Genomic DNA, 27,980 nt, shown 5'->3' with positions numbered 1-27,980 from the left:
AAGTAATAATTTAATATAATTTATTTGAATTTAGTAAATATTCCTTTAGTTTTTTTCCCCTATTTTGTGCCTAATTCTTTTTTGAGATCTCTTTTCAGTCCATCTAAGGATTATGAATCTGATTAAACATGGTACTTCTGGGGGTTTTGTTTGATATTTGTTTCAGTTGACAAGCCAGCAAATTGCCTTTTTCTTTTCTTTTTTTTGAGGGCCGGGAGTGGGGAGAGCTGGGCGCCGTCCCTCAACTCTTCAGCTCATGGCTAGCACTTTACCATTTTGAGTCAGTTATTTCTATAGTGGTTGCTTTTCTGAGAGCACCCATATGGAAGCAGACCTGTGTTTTGTGTTGGCCCTATGAGAGCTATCAAAACAAAACTTTTAAAAGCCAGCCACATTGAGAAGTTTGGTCATTTCTTCCTATTCAACTCTAAATATTTTCAGATGAGACCATCTCATTGGCCCAGCTTACACCTGATCGACTCTAGTCATTATGAGTAGTAGACACCAGTTTCAGAGGAGTTGAAAACAACAGCAACAGTGGCTGGCTACTTTTTGCTTTCTAATTCTCCACTGATGGAAGAAGGATCCAGAAATTTCAAGTAGGAGAGCCACTTGTAGGCATCTAAGGAAGCCCAATCGAGGGCTATATGTGCTGCATAGAATATACACAATAAGAACACACAGAAAACCCTACCTTATATGAGAACTTTCTAACATAACACCATTTAAAGATGTTGCCAGTCCAATAGCAGATTGTGAATCTGTAAACATCTATCTCCAACTTATGTGTTACTCTGAGGTATGAAAGATGTTCATTCATCTTACGTGTTAGAGTCAGAGGAGATTCACCTCAGACAGTTCTGTTTTCTCCTGAATCTGATGTGGAAGTGGGAGAACTACAAAGAAGATGAAAAATCAAGTGCTGGCTAAAGGACACTATTTCCAACACCTTCAAATAGGCCTACATACCAACACCCTTCTTACAAATTAGACTTTTAAAATCAACAAAATAATCTCGTGTTCAACAGTGCATAGGAACATAGGATGAAATCTCTTACAGTCAGTTGGTGTTAGACAAATTCTGTTTCCTAAAGCACTCAGACTGTCCAGTTCAGGGCTGAGAGTTTAACTGATGAAGGGAAGGGCCAAACAGGACTCTGGATTCCTGAACACCCATTCTCTAAAGTCCCAGACAAAGAATTGTTTCTAGACCTCCTTGACCAAGGCCAGAGTCAATATGGTACCGGCTGCATTCCTGTAGACACTTTGCAAAGCCACTGAGTAGAGAAACTCCTTATACAGGACAGGTGCTTGAAGGCCAAGGTGGGGCCCACTTCATCATCTAAAGTGTCTAGAAGTCTGTTTCAAATGGAGGTGATGCCTGAAGAAAAGAATGAACAAAAAAACACATGATGTTAAATATCATTTTCCTTTTTTTTAGAAGGGGGGCAGTCCTGGAGCTTGAAGTTAGAGCTTGAGCACTGTCCCTAAGCTTCTTTTGCTCAAGGCTAACATTCTACCAATTGAGCCACAGTGCCATTTATGACTTTTTCTGTTTGTGATACTTCATGCATGCTAGGCAAGCACTTTACCACTAGGCCATATTCCCAGCCCCTCTTTCCCTCACCCCCCCACTTGGGTCTGTCATGGGACTTGAACTCTGGGCCTGGGTGCTGTCCCTGAGCTCTTCCGATCAAGGCTAGCAATCTACCACTTAAGACACAGCACCACTTCCAGCTTTTTCTGTGTATGTAGTACTGAAGAATCAAACGCAGGGCTTCATGCATGCAGCACTCTGCCACTAAGCCACACTCCTGGACTCCTGTTTTAGGAGCTCTTAAGAGAACACAAAGTTGACGTAGTTAACAGTGTGACTGACAAAAAAAAATTAATGATATTTATTCCTTTGAAAGAACATTCCAGATCATATAGTCATTCCATATAGTCATTTTCTGGTTGCATGTAGACTCCTATAGGACCAAATCTAAAGTTCTAGACTCCACTCACTGGCATCTAGTGTAGGGAGATGAAACTATGTGTGGATAACAAGTACTGAAGTTCAGATTTGGTCCTGAAAGCAAGACTGCTTCCTGCTGTGCATGAGATTTCCCGGTGGTTAGGGGAACGCGATGGGAGGCTTACTTCAGCCATACCGCTCATCCTCATGCTGCCACAGGGCCTGTGTAGATCTGGGATATCCTCCTTCCGGTTCTTATCTTTTTCCTTGTCACCTTGCATTCTCAGAGACAAACATGAACAATAAAAATATTAGAGTCTCTTAGCGCATATATTTCAGCAAGTCTTCAGATTGCCTTAGGCCTACAGTAGTGGTTCCCAAACCAGGGGGCCTTTTCTGACCCATCTCTGGGGTACACTGGCTAATTGCTGAAACAGTTAAGATAACTATATCTTAACTGTGGCAGGGGTATTGCTGACACCTGTTGAGTGGAAGCCAAGGAAGCTGCTGAAGTGTCCCATGTATAGAACAGCAGTGTAGAATGAAGATTCCCTGGCTCCACGTGTCCATAGGAATCTAGTTGATTGTGAGGAGGAGCTCCAAACTCCAAGGTGAGGCTGGGTAGTTTGTAGTAGAAACATCTTGAGCCCCTCAGGCTCAAGCCTCCCTTGGGGAGGGAGGGTGAGCTCATAGCAGAGTGGAAGGAGTTTCTCTGAGCTTCCACATTAGTGAATGTGTGCTGAAGGCTGGAAAATCAGCAGAGGCTCATCTTCTAATTTGCTTTAGCAAATATGATTTCAATTACAGAGTCAACACAGCCATAGCTGTGGCCTGGCAGTTCCTCTGCATCGAATCACAGAGCTTGAGGGGCAGGATATGCCTCAGGCCTAAGGTCTAAACTCAGAGGGTCTCATACCCTTATACGTCTTCCTTTCAATAACCATTCCTCAATGTCTTCCTTTCAATAACCATTCCAACAATGTCTTCTAAAGAAGCTGATAAAGCCACTTGTGGCCAGAGAGCCTATTGGCTCTATTACTACATTGTGTTCTCAAAAAAAAAAAAAAAAAAGCAAAACAAAACAACTTTACTCCTCCTATGGATCTTAACATTCAACCTTTCTTCCAACTACAAACCAAAGATCAGAATATCCCTTAACATCAGAGAGAATCAGTTAGTGAGAAGGACAAAGTTAGCATTCAAAACCAGAATGTCTTTTTCGTTCTTGTTGTCCTTGGTCGTGAGGCTTGAACTCTGGGTCTGGGCACTCACTGCCTTTGAGCTCTTCAGCTCAAGGTTAGTGCTCTACCACTTTGAGCCACAGTGCCACTTCCTAGAACATTCTATAAGGGCAGTGACTTCTTATCTTTGTGACTTCAGTGCTTAGGACAGTGCCAAGCACCAACGGAACAGGGGTGGGTTTAAAGAAATGTTTGTCTAGTGAAGAAGCAGAGCTGACTGGGGACAAGGAGACAGTATGGACTTGCTTCAGAAGAGAAGAGGCTAGAAAGTCAGCAATGCTGACACATGTAGGTGAAGTCTGGGATTGCAAGAGGTAGGAAAACACACTTACTCCTGTAGGCCAGGAAAGCTATCAGCGCAATGGTTATAGCTCCAAGCACCACAATGCCGACCCACCATAGGAACTGTTTGTCGGGTAACTCTTTGTAGGCTGCTGAGAGAAAAGAGTAATGTCAGCCGTAATGGGTGTACTGTCGCCTGGATTCCTCTCCAGGCCTCTTCTACCTGTCCTTTGCACAACAATTGTTTTACTTCGTCAGCAATTCTGTGCACATGATTATAGTCAGATGGCAGATACTGACTATGGAAAAGACAATTTGAACCTTTGCATTTGCTAGGCTAAATTGGTCCAAGTGATACTTTAAAATTCATCTTGTTTTCATAGCACGTTGTGTGTGTGTGTGTGTGTGTGTGTGTGTGTGTGTGTGTGTGTGTGTGTGTGTGTGTAGGTACTGGGGCCATGACTCCACACTTCCAGCTTTTTACTGGTTAATTGGAAATCAGAATTTCATGAACTTTCTGCCTGAGTTGGCTTTGAACCACAACCCTCAGCGCTCAGCCTCTTGAGTACTTAGGATTACAGGATTGACACCAGTCACTAGTGCCCAGATGTTTTTCTAGTTGATATCACTAGACTTCAATTGATGTCGTGTTCCAGATGTACCTTATTTTTCTTTCTCTAGCACTATTATGTCTTTTCCCATTCTTTTAGCATATTACACACACACACACACACACACACACACACACACACACACACACACGTGCGTTGCCTAAAGCTACATTTGCTTTCAAATGAATTTTGTGTGTGTGTGGCGGGGTGGGTGGTAGATTTTGGAAGAGACTGGCAAAGAAGTATAAATAGTTGTAGCTTGGCTTAGAAGAGACACGCTGGAGCCAGGCGCAGTGGCTCACACCTGTAATCCTAGCTATTCACGAGTCTGAGGTCTGAAGATCAAGGTTCAAAGCCAGCCTGGACACAAAAGGACCTGAGACTCATCTCCAGTTATCCACTGGAAAATGGGAAGTGGGGCTTGGCTCAAGGGATAGGGTGGTAGCCTTGAGCAGAAGAGCTCAGGGACAGCACCCAGGGTGAGTTCAAGCCCCATGACCCCCCGCCCCCCCCAAAAAAAGAGACACACTGGAAGGTATGGCAGCTGGTCCAGCTCCCTCCTGCTAGCTATACTTCCAATCCCTGGAGAAAATAAGGAAGATACAGGTGGGCAAGAGAGAGAGAGAGAGAGAGAGAGAGAGAGAGAGAGAGAGAGAGAGAGAGAGAGAGAGAGAGAGAGAGAGAGAGAGAGAGAGAAGAGAGAGAGAGAGAAAGAGAATACAAGAACATATACATAAGAAGGAATGTTAGCAGCCCATTTCCTATGGCTCTCTGGAATGGATTTGAAGTAAATATTAAACATTTTACTAACTTATTGTTTCTCCTTTTTTTTCTGATGACCAAGTGTGACCATTTTGTCCTTTAGTTTATTGGACAGCTCCATACCATTTGGTCCCAGGGCTCCTATCACACCCCTTCCTATTTCTGCTAGTTGTGCTCAGCTTTCCTGGAGGCTCTTCTTGTCATTTAAATAACTGTTGTTTTCCAGGTCCTGATTATAGCTTGCTCCTCCCGGGTGATCTCCCCATCTGAGACTTAACATGCCATTTGGTTTCTAGGCTTGTATATCTTTCTTTCTTTTCTTTCTTTCTTTCCTTTTTTTTTTTTTTTTGTGGGCCATAGGGCTTGAACTTGGCCTGGGCACTGTCCCTGAGCTCTTTAGCTCAAGGCTACCACCCTACCCCTGGGCCTGGGTGTTGTCCCTGTGCTCTTCAGATCAAGGCTTCCACCCTACCCTTGAGCCAAGCCCCACTTTCCATTTTCTAGGGGATAACTGGAGATAAGAGTCTCAGGTCATTTTGTGTTCAGGCTGGCTTTGAACCTTGATCTTCAGACCTCAGACTCATGGGTAGCTAGGATTACAGGTGTGAGCCACTGCGCCTGGCTGTATATCTTTATTTCTGACCTAATTTCTGAGCTCTGGATTTTGTTATTCCAGCTTCTCATTTGACAGTTGGAGGCCAACTTCTCTACAAGGTGAAAGCTGAAGCCAGGATGTCCTTTTTCCAAAGGACATCTACTTATCATCCTTGTCATTACAGTGAGAGACACGCAAAATTATTGAGCTAGGAGTGTGTGTTTCCCTTGAGCTCACTGCCCCAGGACACTTTCATGTGCTTTCTATGCTGTCTGTTGAATAATTTGATATTAATTGTGTCTTCTGAAGCAACTGCCTTACTTTGGCTGTTTCTCATATTCTGTCTCAAGTTTTCTAGGCTGTAGCAGTTCTTAAACATGTTTATTATAGTCTTCATTCTAAAGTACATATGATCATAGGATGCTACTACTTCCAGTCTGGGAAAAGTTAGTTTCTCTTTGGTTTCTGAAGTACCAGGTCATATTTAGGAGCTGGTGATTCACACCTGTAATCCTAGCTACTCAGGGAGCTGAGATCTGAGGACAAGGTTCAAACCCAGCCTGGGTAGGAATCTCTTTGTAAGACTCTAATTTCCATTTAATCACCAAAAGGCCAAAAGTGGGGCTATGTTTTAAATGGTAGAGCACCAGCCTGATAGCTCCCAGGCTGATTTCCAGTCCCAGTACTAGCACGTACACACACACACACACACACACACACACACACGCGCACACACCAACACCCAACTCATTTGTAGAATTTGTAGAGTATGAATAAAACTATATTAAGCTGGATGCTAGTGGTTCATGACTAAAATCCTAGTTACTCAGGAAGCTGAGATCTGAGGATTGTGGTTCAAATCTGGCTCTGGCAGCAGAGTCCCTGTGAGACTCATCTCCAGTTAATCAGCAGAAAACTGGATGTGGCATTGTGGCTTACAATAGTAGAGTGCTAGCCTTGAGCAAAAGAGCTCAGGGACAGCACTCAGGCCCTGAGTTCAACTCCCATGACCAACAAAATAAATGAACAAAAACCCCACCTATATTAAAATACAGTTCATATTGGAACTCATTTTCTAAGGCAATTTTCTTGTGACCCATTGAGGGAAATAGTTAAAGAATCTCTCTCCAAGACGAGCATAGTGCACTAGGAGAGACTGAGGCAGAAGGGTCATAAATTTGAGGTCAGTTGGCCTAAAAGACTCTGACACAATAAAATAAAAATAAAAACCACAGGGCTGAGAGTTTGGCCTACTGGTAGAGTACTTGCCTAGCATGCAAGAAGACCCGAGTTTGATTCCTGGTACCACACACAGAAAAGAGCTCAAAGTGGTACTATGGCTCTAGTGGTAGAGCACTAGCCTTGACAAAGCTCAAGGACAGTGTTCAGGCCCTGAATTCAAGCCCCAGGACTGGCAAAAAATAACATAAAATAAAATAAAAAAATAAAAACCAAGCTGGTACTTAGGAGATTGAGATCTAAGGATCCTGGTTCAAAGCTAGTCCAGGCAGGAAAGTCTTTGAGATTCTTCCTCCAATTTACCAACAGAAAACTGGAAATGGAGCTGTGGTTCAAATTGGTGGAGTACCCAGTCTCTGAATTCAAGCCCTATGACTGACAAAAATAAATAAATAAAATAAAAACCCAAACCAGAAAAAGAATGTACTTGAAGTCTGAAAGATGTATAACAAATCATTCAATAGAGGCAACTAGTAAATCAGCTGAGACATCTCCTCAACCAGTAGACAGGAAGAAGACAGAAGCTGTATCATAGCTTATACTACTTGCTGTGTACCACCGAATATCATTCTCAGTGCACCCTTGCTCACTGTGCAGATCTAATCTTTGGATTAGAGTTGGCAGCTACCTGTAAGTTACACAAGTTAGATATCTATTTCAAGTGTCCGAATTCTCCTGTGACAATTGTGTTATATAAACCCAATTTGTTCATTTTATACTTCAGGTGATTTTCCCACTTGAGGAATGGTAATTATATAAGTTTTCTATCTGTAAGATAAAGTATGGGATTAAAAAAAAATGACCTCACCATCCCTGGTGGCATATGCCCATCATCCTAGCTACTGAGGAGGTTGAGATCTGAGAAATATGGTGGGGAAGACCACCTGGAGAGGCCATACAGACATGGAGTACAACCAATAGAAAGTCTTTATTACAAACTGGGACTACACTGGGCAGTCAGGTAGCCAAAAGTGCGGTGCTAAGCCTGACTTCATGGTTGGTCGTGGGACTTGAACTCAGAACCTAGGTGCTGACCCTGAGCTCCTCAGCTCAAGGCTAGCGCTTTGCCACTTTGAGCCACAGCACCACTTCTGGTTTTCTGGTGGTTGAATAAAGATAAGAGCCTCATAGACGATGAATTTTCATGCCCCAGCTGGCTTTGAACCACTATCCTCAGATCTCAGCCTCCTGAGTAGCCAGGATTAGGGTGAGCCACTGGTGCCTGCCTTCTCCCTCCGCCCCCTTTTGAAAAAATGTATTGTCAGGATGAGGTATAGAGGGGTTACTGCTACATTCATACTTCATGGCCCTTTTAAAAGCAGAAAACCCACCTCCTTATATTTGCTCAGGAGTGCCAAGTCCCTAATGGTTCTTTCCTGCAAGTGCAAGCCAAGCGTGAAGTTAAAGAAGCTTGGACAATGCTGAAAGCAAGTATTGAGGGAGGCAGCATGACTTGCTGCCATGATGTTTCTATGACCTATTTCTATGACCCATTACAACAATTGTTACCTAGGAATAGAAAAGGGACCATGTCTACACATATCTTTACTCTCATGGGTGGGATACAGTGAGTCACAAGAGCAAAATGGAGTTACAGAAGCTAAAAGGAAACTCTACCACGATGAGGTTTGATAAGCCCTATCACAGAATCTCAGCCAGAAATTGAGGTATGGCTCAAATGGCAGAGTACCAGCCTTGAGTGAAAAAACAAGGGAGAGTGTGATGCCATGAGTTCAAGCCCCAGTACTGTGACAAAAGAAAACAACAACGACAACAACAAAAACCCAAAAGAATTATTTCAGGCATTCCTTCAAATATCATTCAACTTCTTCATTAAAGTTGTGTCAAACCCAGGGCCTTGTGCTTGTGGCAGAACAGTTGCCTGTTCTAATAAGTATGCTCACTGAAGACAAGCAATTGCCTTATGGGGCATATGGGCACGAAGTATCTGAAAGAAACTGCCAAAGCAGTTACAAAGGAATGACAGAATAGGCCAAATTTAGTGCTTTCAATCTAAAACTTATAATAATTACTTGCCAAGATGACTGCTTAATGGATAAATGATTGGGTGAGGCAGTTTTAGAATATTTCCTGAAAGGAAATCAAATCAGTAACTCGTGCATCTATTTTCTCAGCATTTGGGAGGTTGATGCAGGAGGATTGAGAGCTTGAGGCCAGCCTGGACTAAAAAGTGAGATTCTGTCAATCAAGCCCCCAAACAAACCAAATGCAAAATAAAAGAGAGAAAATAGAATCAGTTACATCTTGTAAAGTGACCTTAATAAATTCTAGCACATAGCATTATAAAAGTCAGCATTTGCCATTCTAAAAACTTGTCTGGCCAAGTTCTTTTTTTCTTCGATTCTACACAGTAGACACTCCCAGGACAAGGATGCTTACGTGCATGCCAGGTGAAGTTCTGTGACACGTGGAAATCTCCATACTGGACGTAACATAGGAAGCTGTGGTCAGTGGTCATGTTGAAATCCAGTTGACTGTTAATGGTGTATGTTTTAGTTTCATGATCTTGAGAAACGGTCGTGTTGAGGGCTTTTATGTCTTCTCCATTTTCCAACCAGGAGAGGTGAGGCTTTGGGAAACCCCCAGAGGTTGAGCATGTTATCCTCTTAATGTCAGGAGATGGATCTCCAAATTCAGTTATACTAGGAGTGGGAAAGTCAGCTAAAGAAAGAACAAGGGTATATTTTTACATGTGGATTCATATCTATGGGTATGGGGCCATATTTTAAATAATTAGGTACCTAGCTTTAATCAGAATGATAAAAGTTATATCTAATTTGAAATTCCCTATAACTTACTGCTATGTATAATCCAAATACTTTAAGTTGATTTAATTCTTTAACACTTTTATCCTTTACTATTGTTATTACTATTATTATTATGGTGGTGGTGGTGGTGCTAAGGATCTTGCACGTGCTCTCTTTGGTGCTGGTACTGGGGCTTATTGAACTCAGGGCTTTGAGCTCTTGCTTGACCAGTGCAGGGCTGGTGATTGACACTTGAACCACACTTCTAATTTCAGCTTTTTGCTGATTGATCGAGATAAGACTTTTGGCTTTATCTGCTTCTGCTGGCTCAGCTGTGATCCTCAGAACTCAGCCTCCTGACTAGATAGGATTATAGGTATGAGTCACTGGCACTGGAGATGACAATAGGAAGACATTTAGAGAAAGAAGTAGGTTTAAGTTGACTAAATACAGACATTTGTAAGAGGAGAAGAGATAAACAGACAGTATTTATTGGGTTCCTCTTTGTTTGGCCTGGAAATGATCTTATTTTGTCTTTACAACAGCTCTAGAAGGTCGGATAAAGATAAAAATAGGTCAAATATCAAACTTGGCATGGTGACACTTGCCTGTAGTTCCAGCTATTAAAGGCTAAGGCAGAAGGACTGCTTAAATACACAAGTTTAGAACCAGCCTGAGCAACATAGTGAGACCCTGACTGTTAAAAAAAAATGAAAAGGTTGAATAGCACTCATTCCATGTAATTTAGTCTAATACTATTTCCATTTTATAAACCATTGAGCTTTAGAAAAGTCATTACTGGCAAGTGGAAAAACTAAGGTTTGCATTCAAATTTCGGAGATGCCACAGAAATGTCTTTGTGGTCCTCTCCTTCCTCTCCTCGTTTTCTTCCTGATATTTGAATTATGCCAATGGCCCTGTTCTCCTTAATATATTTACTTAGTAGACGGCAAGGTATCTGTGAAATTATCGTCCATCTAGAGAAGCAGAACACTGGCAGGAACTTTACATACATCTCCTCCTGCCTCCAGGTTCCCTGACTGAGATGAACTATACCCTAAATTCATGCTTAGCATTCTGCTTTGTAAAAGGCAGTATTTAACTCATACCAGCCTGAATCCATGCTGTACAATATAGAGCCTTTAATCTCAGCCTCTGCACTTCATTGATTCCTTTGCTATTCTGAAATGTATTTTGTGTGTGTCAGGGGGACAGGTCATGGGGCTTGAACTAGGCCTGGGTGCTGTCCCTGAGCTCTTCAACTCAAGGCTACCACACTACCCTAGAGCCAAGTCCCACTTCTCATTTTCTAGAGGTTAGTTGGAGATAAGAGTCTCCAGGTCTTTTTGTGCTTGGGCTAGCTTTGAACCTTGATCCTCAGATCTCAGCCACCTGAATAGCTAGGATTACAGGTGTGAGCCACCACACTGGCTCTGAAATATCTTAAAGGGACAGATGGCTTTTCTCAAAAGCACTTGAGGCACTCTTTCATTTCATTACTCTCAGTAAGATACTAAAGTACACTAAAACAGCATGGGGTAATGACTAGAGAATACAAGAGAAATCCCCCATTTCCTTACCTATTCTGTGTTGTTTCTAAATGAAACAACACAGGTTCTCAGTCATTTTTAGTTGGCATTATGATTTCCTATTCATTTATTTATCCCATAAGTTCAGATCAGGACACTAGCAGCCAACAGCAAAAATGCTATCCTTACTCAACTGGCACTCTCCTACTTGAGCTCTGCTGCCTGACTGGACTTTTGCTAGTTAATTAGAGGTGGAGTTTCACAGGCTTTTCTGTCCAGATAGTTTTCAAACCAAGATCTTCCAGACCAGATCTCAATCTTCTGAATATCCAGGATTTCCATGTGAGTCACCAGGGCCTGGGGGGGGGTCTCCTGAGTTTTCTTATAACATCCATATGTCATGTGTTCTAATTTGGTATAATAGATCCAAATAACTTGTGACCTAGATTCCTGCTCATTTCTATGCTCTGTTGGTTTTTTTTTTGCCCCCTCTGAGAGACAGTTATACCAGCATAAAGCCCCTAACACCAATGATTGTACTGCAAGTCATCTTTTCCATGTCTGGCTAGGGGTAGAAAGGCCTCAGGTTTTCTCTGATCCCTTCTACAAGGTGATGAGTTTTGGTTAGTCATTCATAGGGCCCGTGGGCAACACCGATTCATCAGGGAATGAGTCCTTTTGTCATCCACTAATCAGTGAGTGGAACACATGTTTTAGAAAGGTAAAAACATGTGAATCTGTTAAGTAGCATAGCTACTCCTCCAGTGTGCTACTTAATAGTAATTTTCATACATTGCTATCCTGATAGAATGTTGCTGTGTTGCAACCTTAGACCAATGTAGAGTTACCAACTTGCTTTCCTTTGCCAGAGATTTATTTTTTCAGGTTTGTTTTCCCTCCCTGATCTTAATATCAGGGACCTGGATGCTGTCCTCCGAGCTTTACTGATCAAGACTTAGTGCTTCACTACTTGAGTCATAGCTCTGCTTCTCTCTTTTCTTTTTTTTTAAATTGGAGATAAAAGTCTCAAGGACTTTCTTTCATGGACTGGCTTCAAACTGCACTCCTTAGATCTCAGCCTGACTACAGGTGTAAAATCCCCAATGCCCAGCTATTTTCTCAGATTAGCACTAAAAATCTCGTGTCCCAAGGAAAGCCCTCCTCCCTGGTGAAGTAGAACAGTGGGATACTCAAACGGACTAAGAGTTGGTTTAATTCCTTGCCTCTGACTGTGGTCCTCACTTGAGCAATGGCATCTCCCAGAGCCTGGTAGAAGTGCAGAATCTCAGATCCAAGCCCTCGTATTGAATTGAAATTTGCCCCCATGTGGGACATGAACATTGAGAAGGCTTTAATGAACTCAGCTGGCTTGCATGGTTCTGGATAAGGTAAGTGAGTTTGCCCTTTCTGTCTTCTTTTCACTGACTTTTGAGCTCAACCTCTCCTGGAAATCCCATCATCTCCTATTTATCTGTCCTTGATTGCCTCACTGTAATCTGCCAGTAGATCTCTTCTCCTTGGTTTTCCTTCTTTATCCTTTCCATCCTGAAGTTATGTCTCCTGGGATATCCTATCAGCTAACAATGAACATAATGAAGTTAACTAACAGTATTTTGTGCTTGTGGTGATACCTCCTTTGGCTTGCACAGTTTTATTTTTGACAGGGATCTTGGGGCAGAGCAGGGATGTTGAAACAAGCCAAGGTATCTGTTTATACTGAAAGGAATTCCAGGACCCAATGATTGGTGAAAATTTGAAAGATCAGGGCTTCTCAGTACTCCTGAAATCACATCATAGTATAATCATTTGCTCCAACTATGAACATAAACTACACAGAGACTAGTTGAAGATAAGGAACTCTGGCATACCACTAAGTTTTATGCAGCCCCAGGAAAATTGTAGGTAAGGATTGAGGGTGGAAGGATGGTGAGAAATTCACAAAGGATCTTCTGAAATACTCTATATTTTCAAGACTAATCTTTATATTATACTAAGTATAAAGTTTAGATTTCATGCAAAAAAAAAGAAAGAGTTTGAATTTCAAGAGTGAGGAAATAAAGCAGGCACTGGTGGTCTCACGCCTATAATCCTTAGGAGACTGAGATCTGAGGATTGAGGTTCAAAGCCAGCCCTATGATTCTCAATGAGAGCCTTAAATATGTAACAACTATTTGCTTTGAAGATAATACAACATGTTATTTGACTAAAATAGCCATAGGAATATTCTTTTTAAAGATAAAGATTAGCAATGCAGCGGTAAGTAGAAAAGAAGAGAGAAGCTCTCTTGACTTGGGGGAGGTGGGAACAAGAGGCTACTAGATTTTTGAATACTACTTGGTCAATATTATGCCTGTATTGGTTTTGCTCTTTCCTGCATGGGTTCACAGGCGTAACTTGCTGGCTCAAGCACAGTCATAGTACAACTCTGCCAAAGCAAACATGTCCTTCAGGATGCAGAAGGCATGTTAGGTCATCACAGGACCCTACACAGTTGTGGTCCACTTGAAGTGGCAAGTAGCATGCCTTCATAGAATGTATGGAGAAACATACATTCACAGACATTTCTGTCTTGAGAAATCCAGTAGAATCTTTTGAAAAACTGAGGATGACCCCCCCCCCAAGATAAAAGTGCCGTTGAACTCAATAGACATGCATCTTAATTTAAGGACATTGAAAATGTACCAGTGAGTCTGAAAACGCCACCAACCTCGGAGAGAGAGGTCCACGGAATGTCGGTGTTCTACCCTGTAATTTTGGTCCATCTTCTTCTGCACGACACAGGTGTAGGTGCCGTTGTCTGCCAGGTGCAGCATCAGGATCACGAGGGAGAGGTTTTTAGAAACTTCACAGAAGGTCCGGTTCTTGTACGCTGGCCACACCTCCATATCCCCAGACACGATACTCAGAACCACTTGCTTGTTTTTTTGCCAGTAGATTCGACTTCTTGACAGTTCATTAAGGGAAATTTGGTAACCACAGGACAGGGTTACCATTTCTTTCACTGCTTTGAACACCCTATCTGTTCCTACAGGAGAGGCAAATAGGACAGATTTGATTGATTGATTGATTGATTGATTGATTGATTTGCCAGTCCTGAGCTTGAGCTCAGGGCCTGAGCACTGTCCTTGGATTTTTTTCTCAAGGCTAGAGCTCTACCACTTGAGCCTCAGCACCACTTCTGCCTTTTTCTAAGTATGTGGTACCGAGGAATTAAACCCGGGTCTTCGTGCATGCTAGGCAAGCACTCTACCACTAGGCCAAACTCCCGGCCCATTATTTATTTATTTTTTATAGTTTGTTAGTACTGTTGTTTGAACTTAGAATCTCCCACTCGGGCTTGGCACTTGACCTACATCTCTACTGCCAGCTTTTTGCTGGTTAGAGATGACAATCTCTTGGCTTTGTCAGCCCAAGCTGTCTTTGAACCTAGGTCCTCAGATCTCAGCTTCCTGAGTAGCTAAGATTACAGGGATGAGCCACCAGCACCCTGGTAGGAAGGGAGAGATATGATGATGGACAGTTGCATAGCCAGGTCCTACAGACTAGTCCCAGGCACCTCTGTATCAACATAGTGAAGGGTTTATTTTAGGAAAGAAATGAAAAGAAAAAGAAAATGCTAGCGAAGCCTGTTCTCATAGACTTATATTCTTGGCCCAGTTCAGCCACTTGCTCATGGATCTGTTTCCTTATCTGTAAAATGGGTAGATATCTACCCGCTCAGAATCACTGTACAATTCATTTTTATGGTAGATATGGGGACATGGGTTTCCTTTTCTTCTCTTTCCTTTTTTGCCTGCCCAAATTTTACCCTTTGCTGCTGCTGCTGCCGCTGCCGCCGCCTCCTCCTCTTCCTCCTCCTCTTCCTCTTCCACTTCCTCCTCCCTCTCCTCCTCCCCTCCCCCTCCCCCTCTCTTCCTCCTCCTCCTCTTCCTCCTCTTCTTCCTCCTCCTCCTTCTTTGTCTTGCTCAGGAGTTCAGTCCGAAATATAAGACCCTGTTCTTGCTATGGCCCAGTCTCTATGACAAAAAGCAGCTCATCCACCTGGGGCCCCAAGTGGTGGAGTCTACTACTCCTTATCTACCAGCACTGCTAGTTCCTGTCTCAAAAGAATCCAGCATTTCTAATTCTGCTAAGTGATGAGAGCAGTAAGACGGAAACCATAACTAAAAGTGAAGTCTTATTATCTCAATGACAATTCCTAAGGAGTTTTTGCTCGGCCATCTGAGGAGAGGTGTGGGTGTCACTAAAGGTCAGGATGCATCATCACTGGGCTTCTCTGAATTCCTATCTGAGAGAGGGCCTCGTCTCCCCAACCCAGGGGCTGAGGAAGAACCAGACTGGAAAGAGGAACCAAAAGATGTTCCGGGCTACTTGGAAATTTCCACAGGAGCCCAGCTCCCATGGAAAGACAGCACATATGTCATGTAGAATAATGAGGATGCTGCTGAAGAGGGTTGGCTGTGTCGGAGGCTCTGGAGGGAAGTCTGTTTCCTGAAACCGCTGTGTGAATGTCTAACACCTCATTTCTTTTCTGAGCTTGTTACCCAGGCCATTTTACAAATGGGCATTGCAACACTACAGGGCAGGGGTGAGGATTAGAAGACACAGCCCTTCAACCGACATTCGAGGAGTCAGAATCTTTTCCCTGTATCCATGTGGCCTCGTCTTCCCTTCTCAGATGTCTTCACAGTATCCTCCACTAGCCTCATCGGTCTGTAGTCTCCTCGCAGGAGGGTGTACTTCTACACATGGGACATCTAAATATCATGGGTCCAAGGGCCATGTCTGTTTTGCTCATTGTCACATCTCAAGTCTCTAGAATAAGTCCTGGTGCCAGTAAATACTTGCTGGAGATGTTTGGCTAAGGCATTTGGGAGATGGGCTCTAGTTCTATCCACATTACAGATGAGAACAAGTTGGTTCACCTCTTTTGGCACTGGTTAGTATTTCTGTGAAGTGGGTATACTGCCTTCCTGAATGTAATTATGTAATTATCACAATGGTCATAGGCCACTAGGGACAGGTGTTTTGCTAATTTCAAGACATTCTACAGGGTTTTAGAGCAAGTACCACAACCTGCTTCGTGAACCCACACCCAGGATGAGATGAAGATGACTGTCTGGGCTGAGATGAGTATCAAAGCTGGGCTGAGGTATCTGTTAGGACATTGTTACCCATTAACAGTCAAGAGGAGAGGCAAGCCAGATGCTGGGGGCTCATGCCGGTAAGCCTAGCTGCTCAGGAGACTGAGCACAGTTCAGACAGCTGGGTCGGAAAAGTCAGTGAGACTCTTATTTTCCATAAACCACCAAGCAAACAAAACTACAAATAAATTAAAAAGCCAGAAATAGAGCTGTAGCTCAAGTGATAATGTGTTAACTTTGAGTAAAAGAAGCTCAAGGTTAGCACTCGGTCCCTGAGTACAAGAACAGGAAAAAAAATACCAACCAACCAACCAAACAAACAAACAAACAAAAAAACGGGAAAGGCAGAAAGGGAGAAACAACACGCAGTGGAGATCAAGCCCCTTCCTTCCTCTACCTGAAGACCCTCAGTGGGAGAGAGTGTGGCCCTGATGGAAGCCACGCTCCTGGCAAGCCTGGAGCATACTTGTGCAGGGGACAGGTGTCTTCTTTTACAGTGACGTGGGACAATGACTCAATCACATACTAGAATAGCTGAGACTCACCCAAAAGGATAGAAAAGGGGGGCCTATGAGCATTTCTGGGTCCTACTTCTTGCTGTGAGAAGTCTGTGTTCTCCAACCCCTCCTCCCTGCCTGTGAAATGAGTAGACAGGAACTTATAAAGCACAAGTGGCTCTCCCAGCCAAAGGTTCTAGTAGTCTCAAGGCCATCTTCAGTTTACCTGGCATCTTACTCTCACTTTCAAATAAACATTACTTTTGCTCCCATTTTTCCTGCCTTGTACTATTTCACTTGGTGGGGAAAAGGGGGTCCAAGACTTGTAGATAGTATTAGTCAGATAGGGACAGAGGCTAGGAGAGAAGGCAAGGCTGGGAAGAAACTCTGTTCACTTGTTCTGGGTAATGTGGCTACCTTATCCCTGTATATGGCATATCGGGGACACTCAGAAGTGTTCACCCCAGCCCCTAGCACCTCCCCCACCCACTCGGGGACAAATCAACATGCTCTTAACCAGTAAATGCAACAATCACTCCCTGGTACTGGCAAATGAACTCCATCTACAGCAGAATATTATGATTTAAAAAACAATGAAGTCCTGATACATGCTTATCACAGATGAATCCAGAGTACACAATGCTAAGTGAAAGAATCAAACACCAAACACCACATGCTGTATGGCTCAGTTTGTAAGAGATGTCAACAATAGGAAAATTTATAGCAATGCAAAGTAGATTAGAGCTTACCAGGACATGAAGGGAGGGAGGTGCTAAGGTGCACAGGGTTCCTTGTATGGGGTGATGAAATTAGATAGTGGTGATGGAATCATAAAATGGTGAAAGAAAGCCCACAAAACACTTGGAAGCTTACATTTTATAATAGTGAGTTTGGGGTTGGGGACATGGCTTAAATGTTAAAGTGCCTGTCTAACCTTAGTTCAACCTGAGTTTAACCCAAGAATTGCAAAAATGAATTTATAAATAAATTCATTAATTAATTCTAAAAAATATTAAAATGGTGACTTGTGGCATGACAAAATATCCAGGGAAAGGTGTAAGGTATAATAAAAATAGTAAAACAATTTAATGCATAGCTTAAAAAAAATCAGGCCTTGGTGCTTACAGCTATGATCTTAGCTTATGAGGAGGCTAAGATCCAAGGACTGAAGTTCAAAGCCAACCCAGATAGGAAAATCTGTAAGGTTCTTATCTCCAATTAGCCATGAGAAAAAAAAAGAGAAGAAAAGCCAGAAGTGGAGCAGGGCTCAAGAGGTAGAGTGCTAGCCTTGAGCAAAAAAGCCAAGAGAATGCATGCAGGCTTTGAGTTCAAGCCCCAATACCAGCATTAAGTCTATTAAATAAACAAATAAATAACTGACCTGGGTACAGCAGTACAAAATCTATCAAGTGGTGTGGCATACACCAATTAATTGTGTTTGTTAAATAGACATTTTTCAGGACTATGAGAAAAAGAACATTAAATTTAAAAAGAGCTGGGTGCCAGTGGCTCACACCTGTAATCCTGAGATCTGAGGATCATGGTTCAAAGCCAGCCTGGTCATGAAAGTCCATGAGACTCTCATCTCCAATTAACCACCGGAAACCTGGAAGTGGTGCTATGGCTCAAGTGGTAGAGCACTAGCCTTGAGCTGCAAAGCTTAGGTATGGTGCCCAGGCCCAGAGTTCAAGCCCCAAGACTGAAAAAATTTTTTTTCTGTGGGTCATGGGGCTTGAACTCAGCCTGGGTGCTGTCCCTGAGCTCTTCAGCTCAAGATTACCACCCTACCCTTGAGCCAAGCCCCACTTCCCATTTTCTAGGGGTTAACTGGAGATAAGAGTCTCTGGGCTGGCTTTGAACCTTGATCCTCAGATCTCAGCCTCCTGAGTAGCTAGGATTACAGGTGTGAGCCATTGCGTCTGGCTTTGAAAAAAACTTTTTTTTAAGAAAGAATGAAGAGTAAAAACAGCATAAATATCTGTTATCCTACTATGTGGAGATTTTACTGTTGATGTTTATACATTCATCCCCATTTTTTTGTGGTTGTAACATTTGGGGACCCTTTTCTAAGCTTTCCAACAAGTAAACCACACTGGGAGGGCTGGTGTTGGCTTGGGCTGGGTTGGGTGCCCAGCAACACATGGCTCCAACTTTCCCTCCTATTTAGACTAGCTTACATACTCTATAAATTGAATCCCTATGTTTCTACTCTTTTTCATAAATAGTATTTGCAGTTTTTCAAATGTGCAGTCTCGAACAGCTATTATCATGGTTACCATGGTAACTCCCATCCCTTGGTTGGGGCCCGGTGTTTGCCTAGCATGCATGAAGGCCTGGGTTTGATTCCATGGTATCACATACATAGAAAAGGCTGGAAATGATGCTGTGGTTCAAGTTGGTAGAGCTCTGGCTTTGAGAAGGTCCAAGGACAGTGCTCAGGCCCTGAGTTCAAGCCTCGGGACTGGCATTAAAAGAAAAAAGGGACCCTGTGTCCAGCAGCATCCTGAGAGTAATATGGGTGTGGAGGAGTTCTCTCGTAATAGCCCTCTGCCCTCTCTCTAAATCTGTGTTTCTCAGAATGTGTCAGAATTCCTGGCTGCCTCTTGTGGAATGCCTTTCGGCCTCTCTTAGAATCTTCCATAAAGTCCTCTAGTGTTGAAGGAAGAGTAGCTTTTGTGGCTCTCTCTGACAACAGCCCTATTCTATTGTCTGCCTGAGAGCCACCTATTTCTGCAGTTCATAGCCAGGTGTTTGTGCCACTCAGGGCATGCCAAAAACCCGAGGGACCAGACGGACAGCCACCTTGCTCAGGAGATGGTCATCTGCCCTAGAAGTCCATTGCTGGGAAGAGAAAGTGTCAATGTGGGGACTTCCCAATCCAGGACAGGAAAGGAGGGACCTGTATGGCTCTTCCCCAGCTCTCAACCAGAGCCCTCCATGGTTTCTTTTCACTCTAGTCATTCTATCTTGTCATAGGCAGAGACCACTCACATCCATGCTCATCCAGCCCATATGAGGGCTTGAACTCAAGGTGTGAAAACTGGAGCTCTACCACTTGAGCACAGCTTCATTTCTGGCTAGTTCTTACTGGCTAATTGCAGATAAGACTCTTCAAGCCAATGGACTTTGCTGACCTGACTAGCTTTGAACATTGATCTTCAGACCTCTGCCTGATGAGTAGCTAAGATACTAGTGGTTATGAGCCACTGGTGCTTTTTTTTGTAATGTTATTCACAGGCTCACTACTCAAATATCACCAAGGTACCTATTAGAAATGCAGAATCTCAGACCTCATTCCAGACCCACCTATGCAAACACAACATTTAAGATCAAATTTTTAAAAAAAGAGGGAAAAGGGGGAAAAGGGGGGAAATTAAAAAAAGGACTTGCTGGGTGCTATTGGCTTATGCTTGCAATCCTAGCCATGTGGACAGAAAAGAGTTTGCATGCAACTCTAAGATTCCACCTCACTCCAGTTAGAATGGCCATTATCAAGAAATCTAATAATAACAGATGCTGGCAGGAATGTGGCCAGGAGGGATCACTACTACACTGCTGGTGGGAGTGCAAACTCATTCAACCACTATGGAAAGCAGTATGGCAGTTCCTCAATAGACTAAACATAGAACTCCCCTATGACCCAGCAATTCCACTACTTGACATTTACCCAATTGTCCAAAAACAAGAACATACTAAATCTACTAGCACAACAATGTTCACTGCAGCACTATTTACCATAGCAAAGATATAGAACCAATCAAGATGCTCCTCAGTAGATGATTGGATCAAGAAGATGTGGTATTTATACACACTGCCATCAGAAAGAATGACATTGCCCCATTTGTAAGGAAATGGTAAGACTGGGAAAAATTTATATTAAGTGAAGTAAGCTAGACTCAAAGGAACATAGGCTGAATGGTTTCCCTCATTTGTAATAGTTCGTACAAACCTAGGACTCTCCTAGCAGAGGATTACAATAGCTCAAAACCTAGATACATAAAGCCATATAGGATGAGGCTAAATGAAAGGACCTCCAGGATATGGAAACAAGAGCCATATAATATGTGACTGTTGTTTTTAATGAACTATGTTATTTCTCGTCTCCTTCGTTTTCCCTTGGTTATTCTCATATTGTTATAGTATCTTACCTTGTTACCTGGTATACTGTATATAACTTTGTTTATTTGAAATAGGAAAGGGAAGGGGAGAAAACAAGATGAGGGGAGGGGGTAGGGGAGGGAAATGGGGACAAAAACATGAGGAGGGGTATGTATCAAGGTGTGTGAAGTAATGCACCTTCTATCTGGCGAATATAAGTGTAAGCTTTCTATTAATTACAATAAAAACAAAAAGAAAGGAGTTTGCATGACCCTCTCCAAAGGAAGAGTTAGACATTGTGGTATGTAACTGTTATCTCACCCACCAAGAAGCCTAACCTAGGTGTATCAGGCCCAGACACCTGCCCAGGTAGGAAGCAAGATCCTATCTGAAAAATAACATGCAAAATTCAGTACTTAGTATTGCAGGAGGTGGGCGGGTGGAGAGAGACTTTGTTTCCCAGGGCAGTTTTAGGTTAAATTTGATTGCATCATTGTTACCCAAAGTCCATAGTTTACTTAGAGTGCACTCTTTTTTTTTTTTTTGAGTGCACTTGGTGGTGAATGTTCTATAGATTTGAAAAATGTGCAACATACCCATCATTGCTGTATTATGCAAATGAGTTTCACTTCTCTAAAAAATCCCCCATGCTAGAAACTTGGTTCAACAGCCCCGAGGTGATTGGCATGCATGCATCAAATGTGCACAGTCCTGAGGGACCCTGGGCTGTCTCTGCCTAAGACTCTTCCATGGATTCTTTTAATGCTCTGCTCATAACATTTAGATTTCTGATCATGGACCACAAGCCATTTAGCTTTTTGCTCAAGGATAGTGTTCTACCACTTGAGCCACAGCTTTACTTGCAGCTTTTTGGAGGTTAACTGGAGATAAGAGTCTCATGGACTCTCGCCTCACTGGCTTTGAATCGTGATCCTCAGATCTCAGCCTCCTAAGTAGCTAGGATTCTATTCATGAGCCACCAGTGCCAGGCAAAAGCCATATTCATTTTCCTTGTAATTTTTCCCCAAGACTAAGAAAAGTATCTTGTATGTAGGAGCTGCTCCATATTGGATGAATTGACTTTTTTTTTCTTTACCTTCTCTGTTCAGGTTGTTGTCCTAACTCAACTCCTCTCTCCATTCCCATCCTCCCCATACCCCCAGCTCATTCTCTATCTACTCCAGCCCAGCCCAGCCCTTCTCTTCCCAGATCTTGGGCTTTTGCAGTTGGGTCCCAGCACTTCACTGTACTTCATTTTTATGTTAGTTAATGTTTAGTTTCTCCAAGTAATATATGCCAACCATTCTACAAGTAGGAATTCCAGGCTCTACCTTCATGGTGCAAAGTGCATATTTAAATCCAAGGGGCTCATGGAAATGAGATGTAGCTATATAACAAGGTTTTTTTTGTTTTGTTTTGTTTTTTCCCCTTTGTTCAAAGACCATTTCCTTCAGTTTACTTTTTTTTTTTTTGCCAATCCTGAGGCTTGAACTCAGGGCCTGAGTATAGTCTTTGGGCTTTTTCAAAGCTGGGGCTTGACCACTTGAGCCACAGCACCATTTTTGGCTTTTTTCTGTATATGTGGTACAGAGGAATCAAACCCTGGTCTTCATGCATGCCATGCAAGCACTCTACCACTAAGCTAAATTCCTGACTGCTCCTTCAGTTTACTTCTGATTTTAATTTTTCTGATACAGTTACAGTCAGTTTATTTTTTTTCTTTCTCTCTCTTTTCTTAGTATTCTTTCCTACCACCCTTATTTCTCCCTTTTTTCCCCCCCACATCTCCTTCGTATTCTTCCTTATCACTTCTTATTTCCAAGTTTAAGCTCATGATTAAATTCCTCCAGAAGACTTTGCGTGTACATCCACAACTTCTCAGAAGAAATATGCAACTTTGTGGTAGTTGGACATGTACTATTACTGTCAAATCTACACAAAATCTGCTGTGTGGGTCTGGGTACCAGTGGCTCCAATCAATAATCCTACCTACTCAGAAGGTTGGGATCTGAGAATTGTGGTTTGGAACTAGATTGGGCAGACTCTTTTTTTTTGGTTGGTTGTGGAGCTTGAACTCTGGGCCTGGGGTTGTTGCTCTTCAGCTCAAGGCCCGAGAGCCACAGCCCCACTCTTACTTCCTGTTTTTTTAGTGATTAACTGGAGATTAGAATCTCCTGGTCTTTAAAGCTTAGAATTGATATCCATCAGTCTCCTAGAATTACTGGTGTGAGCCTCCAAGCCAGGCTAGGTCAGAGTCTTATCTTTAATTAAACCAGTAAAAAAAAGCTGGAAGTGGAGGCATGGTTCAAGTGGTAGAACACCAGCTATGTGCAGGAAAAGCTGAGCAGGAACAAGAGGCCCAGAGTTTAAGCTTCAATATTACACACATACAAAAATCTGATGTGTCCACTGCAAAACTAAAAGCATTCTTGGTTCTCTTGGTTCTGCAGTAGGGTAAGGTAGCAGGTTTTGTAACTTGAGTCACAGAAGTTACAATTACCATCATGTTGGAGCGAATCTTGGGGCTGCTGGTTTCTTTTCTCATATTTTTCCCTGTCTTTCATACTTAGATACTCTGGGCTTAAGTGAGCAGTTTGGATGGCTCTTGGCAGATGGGATAACCACATTGACACCCAAGTTTTCTCTTCATTTATGAGATGTACTCTTTGTGGGGCACATATGTAATACTTATGTAGCTATTAAAAACAGCTGAAATTAGCTGGACATAGTAGTGCATGCCTGTAATCCCAGTATTCCAGAGACTGAGACAGGAAGATAGTAGGTTGAAGGTCAGATTGAGCTACGTAGCGAGACCCTCCTTGTCTCAAAAAAGAAATAAGATAAAAGTAAAAAAAAGAATAACTATAAATATGATAGGGATGAATCTGAAACTACTTATTATCATATGCCAGTGTGGACAAAGGGTGTCAGTACCCATAACATATGAAAAAGAAAGATTTAACATTAAGAAGATTTGACCAGCATTGGTGCTCACAGCTATGATCTCAGCTACTCAGGAAACTGAGATCTGAAAAAGCTGAGATCTGAGGATTGTGGTTTCAAGAAAAGTCAGATAGAAAACTCTAGAGAGGGGCCGGGAGTTTGACCTAGTGGTAGAGTACTTTTATGAAGACCCAGGTTCAATTCCTCAGTACCACATACATAGAAAAAGCCAGAAATGGTGCTGTGGCTGAGGGGTAGAGCTCTAGCCTTGAGAAAGCCAAAGGACAGTGCTCAGGCCCTGAGTTCAAGCCTCAGGACTGGAATAAAAAAGTTCATGAAAGGAGCTGGGGGTGTGGCCTAGTGGTAGAGTGCTTGCCTAGCATGCATGTAGCCCTGAGTTTGATTCTTGGTACCACATAGACAGAAAAAGCCGGCAATGGCACTGTAGCCCAAGTGGTAGAGTGTCCAAGGACAGTGCCCGGGCCCTCAGTTTAAGGCCCAGGACTGGCACAAGAAAGAAAGAAAAGAAGAAAGAAAGAAAGAAAGAAAGAAAGAAAGAAAGAAAGAAAGAAAGAAAGAAAGAAAGAAAGAAAGAAAGAAAGGAAGAAAGGAAAGAAAGAAAGAAAGGAAGAAAGGAAAGAAAGAAAGAGAGAAGGAAAGAAAGGTGTATGAAATACTTATCTCTAATTAACCAGCAAAAAGCCCAAAAAGTAGAGGTGTGACTCAAGAGCTAGAAGGCCTGTCTCATGTGAAAAAGAGCTTAACACCTTGAATTCAAGCCCCAGTACAGCATAATTAAAAAAAAAATTAAGAAAAGACCCCAGCGTGGTGACTCACACCTATAATCCTAGCTACTCAGGAGGCTGAGAGCTGAGGTTCAAGGCCAGCTTGGATACTAAAGTCGGTGAGACTTTTCTTAACCACTAAAAAACTGGAAGGGGTGCTGTGACTCAAGGAGTAGAGCGGTAGCCTTGAGCTGAAGAACTCACGGACAGCACCCAGGTCAAGCCCCATGATAAACAAACAAACAAACAAAAAAGATTGCATTACTCAATTATCTTCTCCATACCCCGCCAAAAAAAGAAAAAAATCATTGTAACATTTTAGAGGCAAAACACATCACCATTATACCACAGAAATGTAGTCTAGACCCCAAGACCAACTCCCCTTGGCCCCTCCAGACATGAACATGAACATACATTATTCTTGGAAGAGGCCATAGCTCTAAGCCATCCTTCACAATTTTGTTCAAATAATGTCTCACCCCTTCCTCTAAAGTTTGGGTTCTTGGGTTAGCCTGGTCACTAACTTTCTGTGTTACCACTAATTTTCTGTTGCCTTGAGCTTCTTTTTTCTCTCTTTCCTTACCATCTTTTTTGTTTTTGTTATTGGTCATGCAGCTTCAACTCAGGGCCTGAGCTCTCCCTGAGCTCTTTTTGCTCTAGGCTAGCATTCTATCACTTTGAGCCACAATTCCAGTTCCAGTTTTCTGGTGGTTATTGGAAATAGCTGTATCACAGTCTTTCCTGCTGGGCTGGCTTTGAACCACAATCCTCAGATCTCAGCCTCCTGAGTAGCTAGGACGACAAGTGTGAGCCACCAGCTCCCAGCTTCTCCCCACACTTCCTTTCTTAGATTCTTCTTTCTTTTCTGCCTCCCTCCCTTTTTCCTTCTCTCCCTCCCTTCTTTCCTTCCTCCTTCCTTTCCTTGCTCCTTTCCTTTATGCCTGTCTGTGAATGTCTCTCTTTTTAAGTATTGGCCAAGATTATTATAATACAACAGGCTAAGTTATTTGGTATAATAGGATAGTATGAAGTAAGGAGAAATGAAGGACAGAAACATTTACTGCTCTCCACCCAGGAAATGGGAGTTAGTGATTCAAAATGGTGATTCCTATTTGTAGCTTTTATACTCTTTGAGCTAGATGAATAAACTTAGACCACAGCTTTCTTAGTCCTGAACTGATCTGGAAGCATCCTTGAAAGACATTTCAGCTCACAGGATAGCCAGGAGGGATCACAGGGATATGGCACAGAGATGTGCAGAGGATTTCTTTTTGCCCCAGAAATCTCAACTCAGGACAAAGTGAAGTTCCTGAAAGTTGCTTACCTGAAGAGATGTGAAAAATACAAGCCAGCATCCCGACCATAAAAAGCCAGAAGTATAGACACTTGGGTCGTGATGTTTCCCAGCTCACTGAGTGAGCCATGGCTTCAGAGGCTTAGGATGAAGAACACAAGATGACAATGTATATCCCAGGATCTGAGCACCTCCTAGGCTCACAAAAGCAGGTAGAAGAAGGTATCAGAATGCTCAGCCATGCATTTGTAGCAGGGACAGAAGACAATTCAGTTGTCTCAAACCGAGGTCCTCTGATAATGGTTGCAAATCTTTCACACTGGTGAGAAATAGATAATATTCTTGGGTCTCTAAAACTGGTGGATTTATTCTTACAACCTGAAAAAGAAATTAGCAAAAAATTTTAAGGAATGAGGGTCTACACATTGTGGGTTAAAAGATAGAAGTTCTTCAGTAAGGTTTGAAACCAGGGTGTGGCTATGATGAAAAAGCAAAAGTGGACAGAAACTGCCAAGAAGTGACCTTGCCTAGGCCTGTTCCAAGAACCAACCACAATTTATTGACATGACTCACTGCTTCACTTTATTAGAAACACAGAGAATTCATGGCTTCTGCTCTGCCCTCCCAGCACTTGAAAGGCTGAGGTAAGAGGACCACTTCTGTCCAGCAGTGTGAGACTAGACTAGATAATCCAATATGACTGTTTCAAAAGCAAACCTCCACCCAACCCAATCCAACCAACAATCCACAGAGAACTCTAGGGAGAACTCTAGCTCAAATCCTCTTTTGAACATTTCCAGAAACAGAGACACCATCAGGATGTATTTGTTCAAGGCAGTATGTGAGTTACTAAACAACTTTTTTCGTATTCATATAGAAAAACAAATGTCTTTGTGGTCGTGGGGCTTGAACTCTGGGCTTGGGCGCTGTGCTCTCCCACTTTGAGCCACAGTGCCACTTCTGCTTTTCTGGTGGTTAATTGGCGATAAGAGTCTCATGGACTTTGGTGCCTGGGCTGGCTTTGAACAGCGATCCTTAGACCTCAGCCTCCTGAGTAGCTAAGATTACAGCCATGAGCCACCGGCGCCTTGCTCAAATGTTTAATTCTTAAAACACCTCTACTTAAAGCAAAGTCCTCAAGCATTATAATAAGTTATAAAGGGACTGCAATCAACAGCAAATCTACCAGTAAAGAAGGAAGAAAAAAGCACATTGTAAACATTTCTTATTTATATTTGTGTAGTTTGATGTGAAGACACTGGGGGTTTTCCCCCCTAGGAAATATATCAAAATTGAGAAATGAAAATGAATGCTATACTTGATGGTGACACATTACTTCTCCCAGTGACACAGTCCAAAGCTGACCAGAGATATGTTTGGGCTTTTTGTTCAGAAGCCATCTCAGAACCGGTGTGCTTAACATACCAGATTGTTTCATGGACTAACAGGGTATTTTAATCAAGGTTTGATGGGATGCAGTTTATCATCAGAAGTTTTACTGATTTGAAAAATTCAGATTCAGCCTATAAAAAACATTTTCTACCATTTAGGAAATTCCAAAATAACAGATGGTGTTTATGATGGTGTTTCTCTACCAGCGTCGGGAAGTCTCAGCATCTTTTAGGAGTGAGAGTCCTTAGAAGGCTCTTCTTAGGGAAAATTGTGATGATATATTTGTTTTAAAAGCAAATGGGTAGCTGGGTATGGTGACTCACACTTGTAATCCTAGCTACTCAGGAAGCTGATCTGAGGATCAAGGTTCAAAGCCAGCCTGGTCACAAAAGAACCTGAGACTCTTATCTCCAACTAACCTCTAGAAAATGGGAAGTGGGGCTTGGCTCAAGGGTAGGATGGTGAAGAGCTCAGGAACAGTGCCTAGGCCAAGAAAAAAAAAGGCAAATGGGTGGGCTGGGAGTGTTACCTAGGGTTAGAATGTTTGCCTTACATGCACCAAGCCCTGGGTTCAATTCCTCAGTATTGCAAAAAAAGAAAAAAAGAATAGAAGTGGTCCTGTGGCTCAAGTGGTAGGGCAGTAGCCTTAAGCTGCAGAGGTCAGGGACAGTGCCCAGGCCCAGAGTTCAGGTCCCATGACCAACAAAAAAAGAAGAAAATAAAGCAAATGGATTGAGCCAGGACTAGTATCTCACACCTACTCAGGAGGCTGAGATCTGAGGATCACAGTTTGAGGTCAGCCTGGACAGGAAAGTCTATGAGACTCTTATCTCCAATTAACTA

At 42.6% G+C, this 27,980-nt stretch overlaps 1 protein-coding gene across 1 annotated transcript; it reads right to left on the bottom strand.

Moving 5' to 3' along the window:
- Positions 1-45: 45 nt before the first annotated feature.
- Positions 46-26,030, bottom strand: Cd80 (CD80 molecule). The gene is made up of 6 exons (XM_090345794.1): positions 25,776-26,030; positions 13,692-14,009; positions 9,088-9,369; positions 3,531-3,629; positions 2,143-2,239; positions 46-1,381 (listed from the first exon to the last, which is right to left on the bottom strand). The coding sequence occupies exons 1-5, from the start codon at positions 25,873-25,875 to the stop codon at positions 2,163-2,165; spliced, it is 876 nt and encodes a 291-aa protein (XP_090201920.1). The 5' UTR covers positions 25,876-26,030; the 3' UTR covers positions 46-1,381; positions 2,143-2,162.
- Between the last annotated feature and the right edge of the window lie 1,950 nt (positions 26,031-27,980).

Source organism: Megascapheus bottae, chromosome 1, assembly GCF_031878675.1.
Source record: "Megascapheus bottae isolate mThoBot1 chromosome 1, mThoBot2.hap1, whole genome shotgun sequence".
NCBI classification, from domain to species: Eukaryota; Metazoa; Chordata; class Mammalia; order Rodentia; family Geomyidae; genus Megascapheus; species Megascapheus bottae.
Note: the sequence above shows the minus strand (reverse complement) of the source record. Positions and strands in the feature narration are given on the sequence as shown.

What these genes read in the sequence shown, in the direction of transcription:
- Cd80 (XM_090345794.1), bottom strand. Translation starts at nt 25,875, where the DNA reads ATGGCTCACTCAGTGAGCTGGGAAACATCACGACCCAAGTGTCTATAC. An exon ending in CGTGGACCTCTCTCTCCGAG is followed by an intron (nt 9,370 to 13,691) that starts GTTGGTGGCGTT and finishes TTCTTTCTTTAG; the next exon opens with CTGACTTTCCCACTCCTAGT. An exon ending in AGCTTTCCTGGCCTACAGGA is followed by an intron (nt 2,240 to 3,530) that starts GTAAGTGTGTTT and finishes TTTGTCTCTGAG; the next exon opens with AATGCAAGGTGACAAGGAAA.